Below are 13915 nucleotides of genomic sequence, written 5' to 3'. Positions count from 1 at the left end.
CCTCCTCCGCCTCCCAAAATGGTCGAGGGATAGCCTGCCTACATAGTCCAGCAACTTCTGTAACCCACTTTGTTCAAGATTTTAAAAAGTACCTCGAGGACTGGGAGGGATATGGCCCAGCAGAAAGAAGGTGGATTCCTTCAGAAGTCATCCTGGACCCTATCTTGATAGAGGACTTTCACCAAAACCATTCTTAATGCCCTGAGCCATAGGAAGCTGACCATAGGAGGAGGTTCTGTCACAGTCCTGACTGAACTGCAGCAGGGATCCAAGTTTCGGCACTCCAATTCCCTGGCGTATGAATAGCTGCAGCTGTCCCTTTAAGACTCAGGTGGCCAATTATTACCAGCCACATTCCTTCTTGACAAGTCTGTACTTAAAGGCCTCGCGCTGAGCATTCAGTGCTCAATTGTAGGAATTCTATTTTTAGTACTATAATTTGTGATTTTTGCCTTTGGATATCACTTGTGTTGTCTTGTTTATTTCTAGTCCAAGTTAATTTTAGACCTTACTCTGCACTTGGGTTCATTACTATCTGCAGTTCACTCGATGCACCAACCCTATGTTGTATAGGTTTTGAGGAGTAGATCCAGTGGATGTTAATTAGGGCAGTGTTAATGATGGAAGAGTAAACTGGGAAGGGAAGTTTAAAATGGGGAGGCATATCTCATGAGGGTGCAACATGGCGATGGTGTTAATCAGGAGGGTGTAAATTAGTGGGATCTAGATTACAGGACTGTAAATTAGTGGATTGTAAACTGGGGAGGAATAATTTATGGGAGGTATAAAGAGGTGATGGCAAGAATGAGAACAATGTAGAAGTGTGAAGTGCAGAGTGTGTTAGCTGTGGTGGTATATTGGGGATCATAAATAGTGTGAGATTATGATATGAGATGGTACAAATTCAGAAGATCTCCAGTGCAGAGATGTAACCTGGGGAGTTGAATTTTGGATAACAGTTAAGTGGGAGGAATACAAATCAGGGAGGGCTATATTGGGGTGGTGTCAATTGGGGAAGTGTACCTTGAGGTGTGTATGTTGAGAGGATGTAAATTGACTGTCAGTCCTTGTGTGTTTTATCCAGGTGCTTTTGAAAGTGAGAGTTCTCTTAATGACATAGAGTCATACAGTGCAGAAACACACAAAATGCTGGAGGGACTCAGGCAGCATCCATGGAAAAGAGTACATTCAATGTTTCGGGCTGACGCCTTTTGGCAGGACTGGAGGACCCTTCTACAACTCATCCATGTGTTGCCCCAGCAAGCTAGACTCATCTGTTTGCATTTGGCCCAAAGCCCTCTAAACCTCTTCCATCCATGCCCTTATCCAGAGGGCATTTAAATGTTACCAATATGCTCACCTCAAATACTATTTCTGGCAGCTCATTCAGTTGCCCCTGAAGTTCTTTGTAAACCCCTCACCTCTGATCTTAAACATATTGCTTCCTGTTTTTAGCATCCCATCCTTGGGAAAAGAGAGTGTGCTTTCACCTTTCTGTGCCTCACATCCCCCGAGGATCTTGTATATCCCAGATTCCAGGGGAAAATGTGTGTGAAAATCCTGAGATATAGTAAATCTAAAAGAATGACAGAATGCAAAGTGATGTTCAGTCAATGATCTGTGAACTTACATCCCAACAGTAAAGAGACTCTTGTAAAAGTGCTGCCTGTCTCTGGGCTGTGGCAGCTGTACTCTCCTTCCTTGGATGGATCAGCATTGAAGATGGTGAGATCCTTTCCTGTTAGTCTCATGTCTGAAGTCTCCATGATTTGCGAGTCATTCAACCTCCATTCTGTGAATCCACTGGACGAGGCGTTGCAACTCAGAGTGATGTTCCTCCCAATCTCCCCATAATGTGTGACAACACCTTAGATACAACCAGAAATCACCAGCTTTAATGGAGATCAGTAGAAAATCGAAAAAGAAAACCTGCAAAGGCTGGAAGGCTAAAATGACAGCAGGAAAGGATGCAAACACTTAGTAAGTCAAGCTGCATCTGTAGGAAAAGAAACATAGGCAATGTTTCAGGTTGAAGATCTGGAATAATCATGCTCCATGATGGTTGCATTTTCTGTGCCATAGGAAAGTGAGGGGACTTTCAGCATTAGTATGTGTAGGCCAGGTGGTTGCAGATCACTTTCCTTTCTCATTGATTGGACAATAGGCTGGTCAGACATGTCCTGGTTCTCTTTACCATCTCTGTGCTGTGGGTTGGTTGGGTTTCTCACTGACTGGACATTTTTCACCTAGACGTAGATGATTAGATGGCCAAGTTCTTGGTCTGAGTCTCAGTCAGCGAGAAACCCAAACGAGTCATAATGCGGAGAGCCGAGAATGCCTGATCAGCGTGCTCTACAGATTGGCACAACTTCCTTTCTGTCGAGTCTTTGTGAAAGGGGGGTGACCTGACCACCTTGCTGAGGCTGAACGTTCTACTCAGTTCTCTATAGCCCAGAAAGAATGCAAACTACAAGAACTTGGCTGTCTATGTTAGAGTCATTAAATAGGTTGGGAGACTTACTCACCAGGCAGGATGTGTTGCCACTCAGTTGTACAACTGGTAGTTAGCAGCACCACCACAGCACCAAAGATGACCAATAGCTCCATGTTCAGTTTGGAGACCTGTGTGCAGCCAAAAGATCCCAGCGTTGGGAGTGGTGTTGGTTTATTATCATCACAGATACAAGATAGAGCGCGAAGCTCTCATTCACCATCCCCCATTCCCAATACGTCCTTATCAACTTATTTCTTTACCTATCCATCACCTCTCTCTGGTGTTCCTCTCCCTTTTCTTTCTTCCATGGCTTTCTATTCTCTCCTATCGGATTCCCTCTTCTCTAACCCTGTACCTTTTTCACTAATCAACTTCCCAGCTCTTTACTTCACCCCTCCCCACTCCTGGTTTCACCCGTCACCTTGTGGCTCTTCCTCCCCCCCCCCACCTTTTTACTGTGACTCCTCATTTTCTTATCCAGTCCTGTTGAAGGGAAAACTGTACTCTTTTCCTCAGATGCTGCCTGGCCTGCTGAGTTCCTCCAGCATTTTGTGTGTGTAGCTTGTCTTGCATAATGTGGCAACTGGATCAGATCAAAAACAAATTAATAGGCTAAAGCTTTTCAAATCTGTGTATTCACAAATGCAGGGGGACCAGGTGACACTGAGTGCTCATGCCCAAATTCAAAGATCCTACCGGTTCAGCATGTCTGCAGCTGGATGGTATAGGCAGGCAGAAACAAGACAGTTCAGACTGTCTAGGTAGCAAGGTGTGTCAGGATTGGAGAAGGACTATGTCACCCAGATGTGAAATCACTAGTATAAAGGATGGAATGGCAGCAGCAAAACCAGTGCAGAAGGACCGGTGGAAGATGGCACTATTGCTGCGAGACAGCAGGGTACTGCAACTTCTTACTCCTGCATTTGAAGAACTGGTTCTGATGGCCTAGAACTGGAAGATTTATGCCTCAGCTTAATATGTAACCTTTAATTTTAACTTCTGTGTCAATTATAATTAATGAGAAATTATTAACCTTGTTCTGCTTAAATCAATGTTGACTCTGATGGTTGGAAGTTTTGTGTTTCAGAAGATTCTACCTTCTGTACCAGCTGCATGGTGGAGAGACCCTTCGTCGATGGATAGTTATCGTATTTGCACATGGGCTCCTACTACCTCCCTGTGTATAGTACAGCCACAAAAACCTGCAGCACACCTCACCATACACTCCCATGTACATTATTGCTGTTGTTCTAGATCCAATCTCTGTTCTTCTACTTTCATCTCACTTTTTCCTCTTCCCCCTTTTCCCTTTCCTAAATTCAGATGCTCCCACAAATTCTGCATCCAGGCTGCTCATTGCCAGCCTTCCTCTGCTGTGCCTCATTATTTGCTTTCATTTCCAGAATCATTCTGTAAAAGGACCTTGCTACTTAATAACACTTTTTCCAAGTCCACATTGGAACAAGCTCTCCTCTGCACCTTCAGAGATAGATTGGCCTGCTGAGTGGTATGCCAACAACAATCTTGCACTCAACGTCAGCAAGACCAAGGAATAGACCAGAAAGGGGAAGTTAAGAGAACATATACCTGTCAAGTCAAACTTGAGTTTCTAGAAAGTATTTGGACCTAGAGGCAAAAGAAAATAAAATTTAAAAGTAAGAGCAAGAATTTACTGATAGACCAGATGGAACCTACTGCCTGAGGGCTGCTTCTGCCCGGAACACTTGGGTGGACCCCGCAGTGTCACAGCGGCAGTCCGGGATCAGCGCTGGAGTCTGCGGTAAGATGCCGAACTTTAAATAACTTGAGACTATTTCATGGAAAGGAGCACTGCTGTCACTGCGTTTGGGTTAACTCCGCCATGGGGATCATCGCGCGCAGGCACTTCTTGAAAATGCCGTGAGGCTTAAGAAGAGCTTGCGAACCTTCGAGATAGTTTGCCCGGTTTGAAACCATAATGGTCGGAGGCCATAACGGTCCATTAGAGAAACGGAGGTGCAGGTCCGAATTTGTCTACAAAGTCCGAGAGGCAGCCAGTTTTTCACCTAAACCTTAACCTTAACCTTATGACTAGACTTATGACTTATGGCTAATGACTAATGACTCAGAACTATTAAACTGCTGCACTTGCAAAAAGTAAAAGGAGAAAGAAAGGAAAGTTGTTTGGTCATTGAGTGAAATCCAGTTAAAAACGCATTCATCTCTTTCAAGTGGGGAAGCTGTACATGTTCAAAAAAAAAAGAACAAGAACTCCGACTTGACAGTAAAAAACTGGTTGACAGTGAAAATACTGCTTGACAGTGGAAAAAAAGACTGTTTGACCGGGAAACTGGAGGACCAGGAAACAGAAATCTGAGAGCTTTGAGCTGGAACAGCAGGAGCAATAACCTGGAATTCTCAAAAAGGAAAAAAATCAAGTTAAGATAAAACAACATCAAAGCATCATTAAAAAGTTGTACTTACCCTTTCACCTGTGAACAACCTGCAGAGGAAATCAAACATGGCTGATCAAGCTATCGACAGTTGAGCAACTCAAGGTAGCGCGAACGACAGCAAAAAGATTATTTTCTCATCTGGCCAACAGTATTATCAGGACCTATGAAGACATGTCTGAAGAGGAGCTCAGAGTCAGTTTCAATAACCTCCAAAAGAAGCTGAGGAAGTCATGGAAGCCAATGATGATGTGGAGGCCGGACTCACAGCGGAACGGGAGGCGGAGCTGAACACTGAGGAAGTAGCTGTGTTAACTGAACAGCAAAAAGCCGACCTGGCAAAGACGGCAAACGAGTGTGAGTTGAAACTGAAGGCTAATCCAGGAGACTCTTTAGACCAACTTTGGAAATGTTGAATTGGTCATAGCAATACAAGCAGCAGAGGATGAATGTGAAAACATCGCTGCTGTACAACCTGATGGCAACCAGGAGGCGTATGACTTCATGCTTAACCACCTGCAAGGACTGGTAAAGACAACGAAGGAGGTGCATGGTCGGTGGAAACGATGGATCCCGCCATGGGTTCAGAAGGACCTTCAGAGTCACCTAAAGGGGCTCGAACTCCATATCCCCAAGTTGGTTTCCAAGAAGGCCCGCTTCATGCAGGCCAGGAGAAAGGAGGAAGCTGAAAAACTAACACTGACGGCGTTGGGCTTTTCCTCCAATTTTCCCACGCCAGCCGTCAGATTGAAACCGATGGCCCTTCCCAAGTTTACCGGCAGCAAACGCAATTTTCACAGATGGAAAAAGGACTGGGAAGCACTCCAGAGGCTGGGAGAGCCGACCGGTTCAAGATAGATGAAAAAGGTCCAACTACTGGACAGTCTTGACGACAAAATCAGAAGAGACCTTCGCCACACTACTTATAACACTGCAGATGATTCCATGTTCTAGAAAACCACCATGGAAATCAAACATGCATTGCTATTGAAATAGTGGAAGAGTTACAGAAAATGCCAGCTGTCAGAAATCATCAGCCATGGAAAATAGTGGAATTAATTCAAATTGTGGAGAAGGCACTTCAAGACTTGAGTGGCCTTGGAGACATGGGTGCTATCAAAAATCCACTGGTGACAAGATCAATTGAAAGTAAACCCAGAAACTCTCAAAAAGGAATGGCTGGTCTATGTCACCGACAGGAGAAATGCTGTGGCACCAGATAATCAGTTTGACAGACTCTTGAGATTCCTCAAAGAGCAAGAGAGCATATATGAATAGCTCGAGCAACTGAAGGATGAATAGCCAAGTGGAAGAGAAACCAGGGCTGAGCCATACATGCCTGAACCAAGTCTATCAAGTCAGGTGACGACCATGCAGGGTGTGTCATCTGCGGTGATGGAAAGCACAAAAGGATGCTCTACTTTTGCAAACAGTTTCGAGTTGGGGGCATGCAAGAGGTGTCTCGAGGTTCATGATGACAGTTCACACTGCAAAGCTGCCTATCTGTGTACAAACCAAGACTGCAGGGATGAGCGTACTCCTGAGCATCATTACTGTCTGTGCCCCAATGCTGAAATAACGAAAAGCAGCGCAGGTCAGAAAAAGAGCAGATTCGGTCCAGAGGAAGATAAAGGCAGGAAGAAATATACAGAGGATCAAGAGGAGTTCTTCAGCAAACTTTCACCAGAACTGGCCAAACAATGTCATGATGTATTTTCAAACACTGCATCCAGAGCCTTCAGCACTGTGAAAGATAAGCCGGGCCTTCTGGTGGAAAGTGGATTGCAAGAGCTGCCAGTGATTATGATGCTTCTCGAGGTCACAGCTAATGCTGGACAAAAAATCAGGACGTTAATTGACTTGGCTTCAGACACCAATTATATAACCCACAAGGCTGCAAGCAGACTGAACCTCAGAAGTGAGGAAATCATTCTCGTCGTCCATGGAGTTGGGGGGGGGGGGATGAAGGTTCAGGTGGAGACAAAGCGGTACCTTCTAAAAATCAGAGTAAACACTCCCGAGGCACTCTCAAATCACACCAATTGGTTTGTTATGGACTAGACAGCCCTGCAAATGTCCACAAATATGTGACACCGAAGCAGCTGCAGAAATTCTTCCCAGAAATACCGCTTAATGAACTCGTGAGACCCAGAGAAATAGATTTATTCATAAGCCATAGAGAAGGTCAGCTAGCGCCTCAGAGAATCAGAGCTGTTGGAGACCTCATGCTGTGGGACAGACCACTGGGGAAGACGGTCAGAGGAGCACATGCTGATCTCTGAGGAGCTGTCTGTGTCAGCCCACATGTACAAGACACATTTTGCAAGGTTAATGAGAACAGCTGCTGTAAAGTACGAGGAGCTCACCAGCAGAGTCCCAGAGCAACTTCCACCAAACAGACAGGATGGCATCCAGCTCCAGGAGTCAGGTACTTCAACCACCAACCGGGACTTCCTAGAGTGGTGGAAGTGGGATAGTATTGGTGCAGCATGTGAGCCAAAATGCAGGGGTTGCCGCTGCGGAAACTGCCAGCCCGATGGCAAAGGAATGACTCTTGCTGAAGAGAGGGAACTTGAAGTTGTAAGAAGAAGCCTCACCGATGTCACAGGTGACCGCCACAGCAAGGAACCACATTGGCATGCCAGATATCCTTGGTTAGAAGATCCAACTTCCTTGCCAAAGAACAGTCGAGACTACATTTCTCAGGATGGAAAAGCAACTAGCCAAAGAACCTGAGTGGAAAGCTGCCTACACTGCTCAAGTGCATGACATGGTCGATCGAATGGCTGCAATGAAATTGTCCAAAGACACGGTCATCAACTGGAACGGGCCAGTCTGGTACGTGAGTCACCTTATTGCTCCGAACCCGCACTCTGTCACAACCCCAGTGAGACTCATGTGGAACAACAGCCAAAAGTTCAGAGGTGTGAGCTTGAACGGTTAAAACCTGGTTAAAAACCTTCAGGTAGGCGCATTCATCTCTTTCAAGTGGGGAAGCTGCACATGTTAAAAAAAAAAGAACAAGAACTCCGACTTGACAATACTGGTCCTCATTGAGAGGTCAGCAATGGAAAAGGTGGGCAGCTTCAAGTTTCTGGATGTCATCATCACAGAGGATCTCCCCTGTGCCCAACACAGGAAGGAGCCAAGTCAGAGGCTATACTGCATGAAGAGTTTGAGGAGCTTTGGAGAGTCATCAAAGACTCTTACAAATTTCTACAGATGTACAGTGGAAAGCATTCTGACTGGTTGCATCACTGCCTAGTCTGGAGGCTCAATACACAAGATTGAAAGAAGCTGAAGAGGGTAGTGAACTCAGCCATCTCCATCATGGACCCAACTCTCTCCACCATTGAGGACATCTTCGAAAGGTAACGCCTCAAACAAGGTGGCATCTATCATTACAGGCCCTCACTATTTGGGATATGCCCTCTTCACATTACTAGCATCAGGGAGGAGGTACAGGAACTTGAAGACCCACACTCAGCGTTTTAGGAACAACTTCTTCACTTCCACCATCAGATTTCTGAAAGGTCCATGAATCCATGAATGCTACCTCGCTCTTCCACTTTTGCATTGTTTATTAATTCATAACTTGGCAATATATTTTTATATCTTGCACTGTATTAGTGCTACAAGACATCAAACTTCATGACACATGAACCTGATTATAATTTAGAGTCCCAGCTGTGTGGCTTCTGGCTCAACATTGATGATATTTCTAGAGTCAATAGTTTGCCAAATCTGAAGCTCACAAAGACTTTCACACCATTTCCCCATGTATGCCCTCTCTTCCATTTTGCTCCTTTTACTAGTCTTCTTATTCCCACCTCTGACATCTCAAGTTCAAGTGTCTTTAACCATTCACTCAATTTAGCTCAGGCACTTTCACAGCCATCTGATTCTGCTCTCCCTCACCAGAACAACTATATTCAAAGATTATGCTGGTGTACAAAGATAACGCCTGCAGTCATTTTTCCACCAGTCCCACCAACCCCCTCCCCACCTCCTTCACACCAAACACCAGTGAAAACATGAGGAACTCACAGACTTATTTGACACAATTATTGAGACTCCTGTTCCTTGAACCACTGGCCTTAAAATTCTAATTGCATTCTGGCCGGCCTCCTCTGTACTTGTCCTTATCCATGACTTTTTCACCCATTGCACTTACTCCTTCTGAAATACACTGGTTCTCTCTCCACCTTCATCTTTGTGTTCCAGACCCAACATGGATCTCACCGACCCTCCCCATTGTTTCCACAACCTCTTCCAGTCTCTCTATAACCTTCAAGGTCTGTGCACTCCTGCAAACATGGCCTCTTAGGCATCCCCAGGTTTAATCACTCCGCCTCAGTTGCCTTGGCTTAAAATGCTGCCATTCTACAACCTAACTCCTCTATTGATCCACCACTCTCTCTTCATCTAATGGTACTCCTTAAAATCTAACCCTTTGCCCAAACCTTTGAACCTTTCCTCTGATATCTCTTTTAGTTGCTCAGTATGAAATAAGGACATTTATTTTGGTATTGTAGGTTGTTGTGGGTTCTGATAATGTTAGTGGAAGTGAAACGGGTTCTGTGAAGCTTCTTGTGAACATAAGCCATCCTGGACTTGACACTGGTGTTAGGGTCCGGTCCGAAGCCCGCCTTCTGGGTCTTGCTCCAGTCCGCGGACTCCGGTCCTTGTAGCCAGCCCTCCTGTCACCCAGAGCCATTGGATCATCCTGGCTTAAGGAGGTACACCTGTCGCCTATTAGGGGGTAGGTGTTTATAAGGGGCTCAGGGACTGAGCCTAGTTGGGGGGGTTGTTCTGCTCTAAAGCTGGTTTTGCGGCTCTGCATCCTGCTCGGTACCTGGCCCACCGGCTCTGCATCCCGCTCGGTACCTGGCCCGCCGGCTCTGGATCCCGCTCGGTACCTAGCCCGCCGGCTCTGGATCCCGCTCGGTACCTGGCCCGCCGGCTCTGGATCCCGCTCGGTACCTGGCCCGCCGGCTCTGGATCCCGCTCGGTACCTGGCCCGCCGGCTCTGGATCCCGCTCGGTACCTGGCCCGCCGGCTCTGGGTCCCGCTCGGTACCTGGCCCGCCGGCTCTGGGTCCCGCTCGGTACCTGGCCCGCCGGCTCTGGATCCCGCTCGGTACCTGGCCCGCCGGCTCTGGATCCCGCTCGGTACCTGGCCCGCCGGCTCTGGGTCCCGCTCGGTACCTGGCCCGCCGGCTCTGGGTCCCGCTCGGTACCTGGCCCGCCGGCTCTGGGTCCCGCTCGGTACCTGGCCCGCCGGCTCTGGGTCCCGCTCGGTACCTGGCCCGCCGGCTCTGGGTCCCGCTCGGTACCTGGCCCGCCGGCTCTGGGTCCCGCTCGGTACCTGGCCCGCCGGCTCTGGGTCCCGCTCGGTACCTGGCCCGCCGGCTCTGGGTCCCGCTCGGTACCTGGCCCGCCGGCTCTGGGTCCCGCTCGGTACCTGGCCCGCCGGCTCTGGGTCCCGCTCGGTACCTGGCCCGCCGGCTCTGGGTCCCGCTCGGTACCTGGCCCGCCGGCTCTGGGTCCCGCTCGGTACCTGGCCCGCCGGCTCTGGGTCCCGCTCGGTACCTGGCCCGCCGGCTCTGGGTCCCGCTCGGTACCTGGCCCGCCGGCTCTGGGTCCCGCTCGGTACCTGGCCCGCCGGCTCTGGGTCCCGCTCGGTACCTGGCCCGCCGGCTCTGGGTCCCGCTCGGTACCTGGCCCGCCGGCTCTGGGTCCTGCTCTGCCCTGGTTGCCAGCCGGCTCTGTATCTGTTCTGTCCAGGTTCGTCTTGTTTTCCTGCTTCTCTTGTGTGCGCTGGTCCCGCTGTTCTGCCGTATTCGCTTTGCCCGTGCTGTCACGCTGTCTGCTTGCTTCTCCCTATTTACCGGTGTATCCCGGTTGCCGTGTTGCTCACCCTGGACCCAGCTCCCTTCTGTTCCCTTGCCTCGAGTGGTTCTGTCCCTCCCTGTCCCTTGTCTCCGTCGGGTAAGCCAGGCCATTGCCGTTACCCCTCGGGTGGTTCTGTCCCTTCTGGTCCCTTGCCCCCATCGGGTAAGCCAGGCCATCGCTGTTATCCCTCGGGTGGTTCAGTCCCTTCCTGTCCCTTGCCCCCGTCAGGTAAGCCAGGCCGATGCTGTTACCCTACAGGTGGTTCTGTTCCTTCCTACCCCTCACCTCTGATGGGTTGTGTCCTGCACCTGCCCAGGTGCCCGCGCCTTGCCCAGGCCTCCGTGTTTCTGCCTGGGAGGCGGCCCTGCCTGGGATCCATGCGGCCCGCCCTGAGGACTCCTACCCTATCCTCTCGTTTCCCATGGGTTGTGCCCCGCACCTGCCCAGTTGTCCGCGCCTTGCCCAGGCCTCCGTGTTTCTGCCTGGGAGGCGGCCCTGCACAGGAGTTATGCGCCCACCCCAGGGGGCTCTCCTGCCTCGCCTGAACTCTGGGATCCTGCCCCACCTGCATTACCCCTTGCATGCCATGGCATCCCCATCCTGTCCTACCCCTAGTACTTCAGTGCCTGCGTCCTGCATTTGGGTCCAATCCTGTCCCCATCCCTGACAACTGGTGCCTGACGTTGACAGTTATTTTTGTGCTCTCCTGCTGAAACACCTCTGAAGAGTGGACAAGCTTCATTTCCTGATGTTGGCACTGAAAGGCCAAATTAAATTTCAGTTTCAGTTTCCTGGCAGACACACTAAGAGCCATCAGACTGTTGTAATCTGGGAGACTGTTCCTTTCTGATTGATATTATTTGTAGAACTTACTTTCTACTATATGAGGTGCAGATAATGCACTATATTTACACATCAAAATTGCATTGCAACAAGTGTTCACTAGCTATTAATTTCATTTTCATGAGTGCAGAGATTCCATCATACACCCCATCAAACTGTTCAACAATTATATAGAAATACAGTGAATATATGGCTATTTGTCCTGATTAACCCAAGCATTCTGGAGTCTAAAAAGTAAATGAAGAGAACACAATGTACACATTTTGACCACAACTGGAACCTCATAGATTCCTTACCAACTCACATTACCATATTGCATTAACTACAGAACTCTCCCGACATGTACAACATATAACTTGTCTTCATCAAAACTTTCCAACATCATTTACTGAGGAAAGTTACATTAAGTGATAAAATCAGCGTTTTACTTAGTCTTGGTATATGTTTCATCTCCTCAACACCCAATTCTTTTTTGTTGCAAATCTAATTGCAAAATCAAATATCAAAACCAAGTTACTTACTCCTTCAGGGAAGGTGTTGCTGTAAGGAAGGTTTGCTGCAATACTCTCTGCGCTACAGTAGGCTAATTGGAAACTACTGACAATTCATGAATAATTCTCAAGGTTTTATTTCCTTATTTAGATTGTGACTAACACAAATATTTACTTCAAGACTTTCTGGAAGTCTGCTGTGATTGCCTGAAAGTTTCACACACTGAAGGATATTTTGACATCAGTTTGACGTCAGGCGGCGCTAAGTAGTTATGGCACCCAATAGCAACTCCTTTGCTTGCATCTTCGAAACCAGTTCTATTTCCATCTTTAATATCTCTATTTTTCCCTTTCAGTGTTCTTTTGAAGACCCTGACCTGGAGTTACACGCTGACTGCGGTTCTTTGCAAGAAAGGGACCCACTCTCGGGGTTCCAAAGTCGGCTGCTGTTCGGCATATGCCGAAGTCTCGGCACGGATTCAGAAGCCTGGGATCTCGAGGAACTGGAAATGGGCGGATCAAAGGTCAGTGTCGCCACAGCAGACCCGCGTGTCATTGGGGGAGTTGGAACATCTGCAGTGTGCCTGGCGACTCGGGATCTTTGTGATCTTCAGGCACAGAGGTCAGGAAAAGCGATGTTATGGACTTTAACATTGTAAACTAGCGAGTTGTTTGTTATGTCTCTCCGCTCGTTGGAAAATGGAGTCACCTCTTTCTCCCTTATTAGGCAGAGAGAGAACCTGCAATATGTCGAATATTGGGTGAGATGCGAAGTCTTTGGGGTAACTGCAAGTCTGTGTCTTTGCTGTTGCTTTGCTCACGCTTGAGTGCTGGTAGTGGGTGTGCTTTATTTTTGCCGGTGGGAGAAGGGGGATTGTTGCTCGCTGCTGGGGGGGGAGCTTTGGGGTTTTAACATTTAGCTGTCATTCATTCTTGGGGTACTCCTCTGTTTTCGTGGATGGTTGCAAAGAAAAAGCATTTCAGGATGTTTATTGTATACATTTCTCTGACATTAAATTTATCTTTGAACTTTTGAAAATGGTCAAGAGCATGCTGAATATCACACAGATGTTGAAATTATGCCAACACTGTTACCAAAAGGATAACTATTAAGAGTGCAGCATTTCACACCAAGGACTAAGAGCTGGTCAGTTGCAATTGCATATGCTATTACTGTACTGAAAATTGATAATATAACCGTATCATGTAAAGTACAAGCCTACAAATAAGGGGTTCCAAAGCCTGGAATATACTTTGGTTGACTACAATAGATTATTTTTAATGAAATAATTCTAAAAGGGAATTAAAAATGGAGTGGTCATGCACAACTCTTGAGGGGATGGTAAGACAGATAACATTGATGGTGAAGAAGTTGACAAGATCCTTCACTTTATATAATTTTGTTGGATAATTTCAATCACTCATAGAAAGCAGGAATCAAGATGTGTAATTAAAACATATCCTTTGCTGACAGTATATAAACATCTTACGTCAGCAGAGGGCCAGGATATTCCCCATTCACAAACTCAAAATTCCATGAGACATGGAGGTCAACACCAGAAGTCAAGCCCTAAAGATCTTTGATGTAGTTCCACAAGAAATTCGATGACATTGTATACAAAGTTAAGATGAATGCTGTTATGTATTTGTAGGGTAATGCACTGGGTGGAAGCATATGCATTGTTCACAACCACCAACATTGAGTTGGGGCTCCCTTTAAGAGGCTGGTCTGATTGATGACATAATGATCTGAAGTTCTTT

General features: G+C 47.4%; 1 protein-coding gene across 4 annotated transcripts in view; it reads right to left on the bottom strand.

Annotated features, from left to right (window-relative positions):
• LOC140740027 (interleukin-27 subunit beta-like) overlaps window positions 1-12284 on the bottom strand; it is a 32552-nt gene extending 20268 nt beyond the window's left edge. Inside the window, exons 1-4 of one of the 4 annotated variants that reach the window (XM_073068825.1) lie at window positions 12185-12247; window positions 4082-4120; window positions 2526-2622; window positions 1631-1867 (exon numbers count right to left, since the gene is read on the bottom strand). In XM_073068825.1, the coding sequence (XP_072924926.1) occupies window positions 1631-1867; window positions 2526-2607 (319 nt within the window). In that variant the 5' untranslated portion in view covers window positions 2608-2622; window positions 4082-4120; window positions 12185-12247. Of the gene's footprint in view, window positions 1-1630; window positions 1868-2525; window positions 2634-4081; window positions 4121-4957; window positions 5072-12184 lie in introns of those variants that run through there. The other 3 variants (XM_073068823.1, XM_073068824.1, XM_073068826.1) reach the window with 3 other exon arrangements.
• Between the last annotated feature and the right edge of the window lie 1631 nt (window positions 12285-13915).

This window comes from Hemitrygon akajei, chromosome 16, assembly GCF_048418815.1.
Source record: "Hemitrygon akajei chromosome 16, sHemAka1.3, whole genome shotgun sequence".
NCBI classification, from domain to species: domain Eukaryota; kingdom Metazoa; phylum Chordata; class Chondrichthyes; order Myliobatiformes; family Dasyatidae; genus Hemitrygon; species Hemitrygon akajei.
Note: the sequence above shows the minus strand (reverse complement) of the source record. Positions and strands in the feature narration are given on the sequence as shown.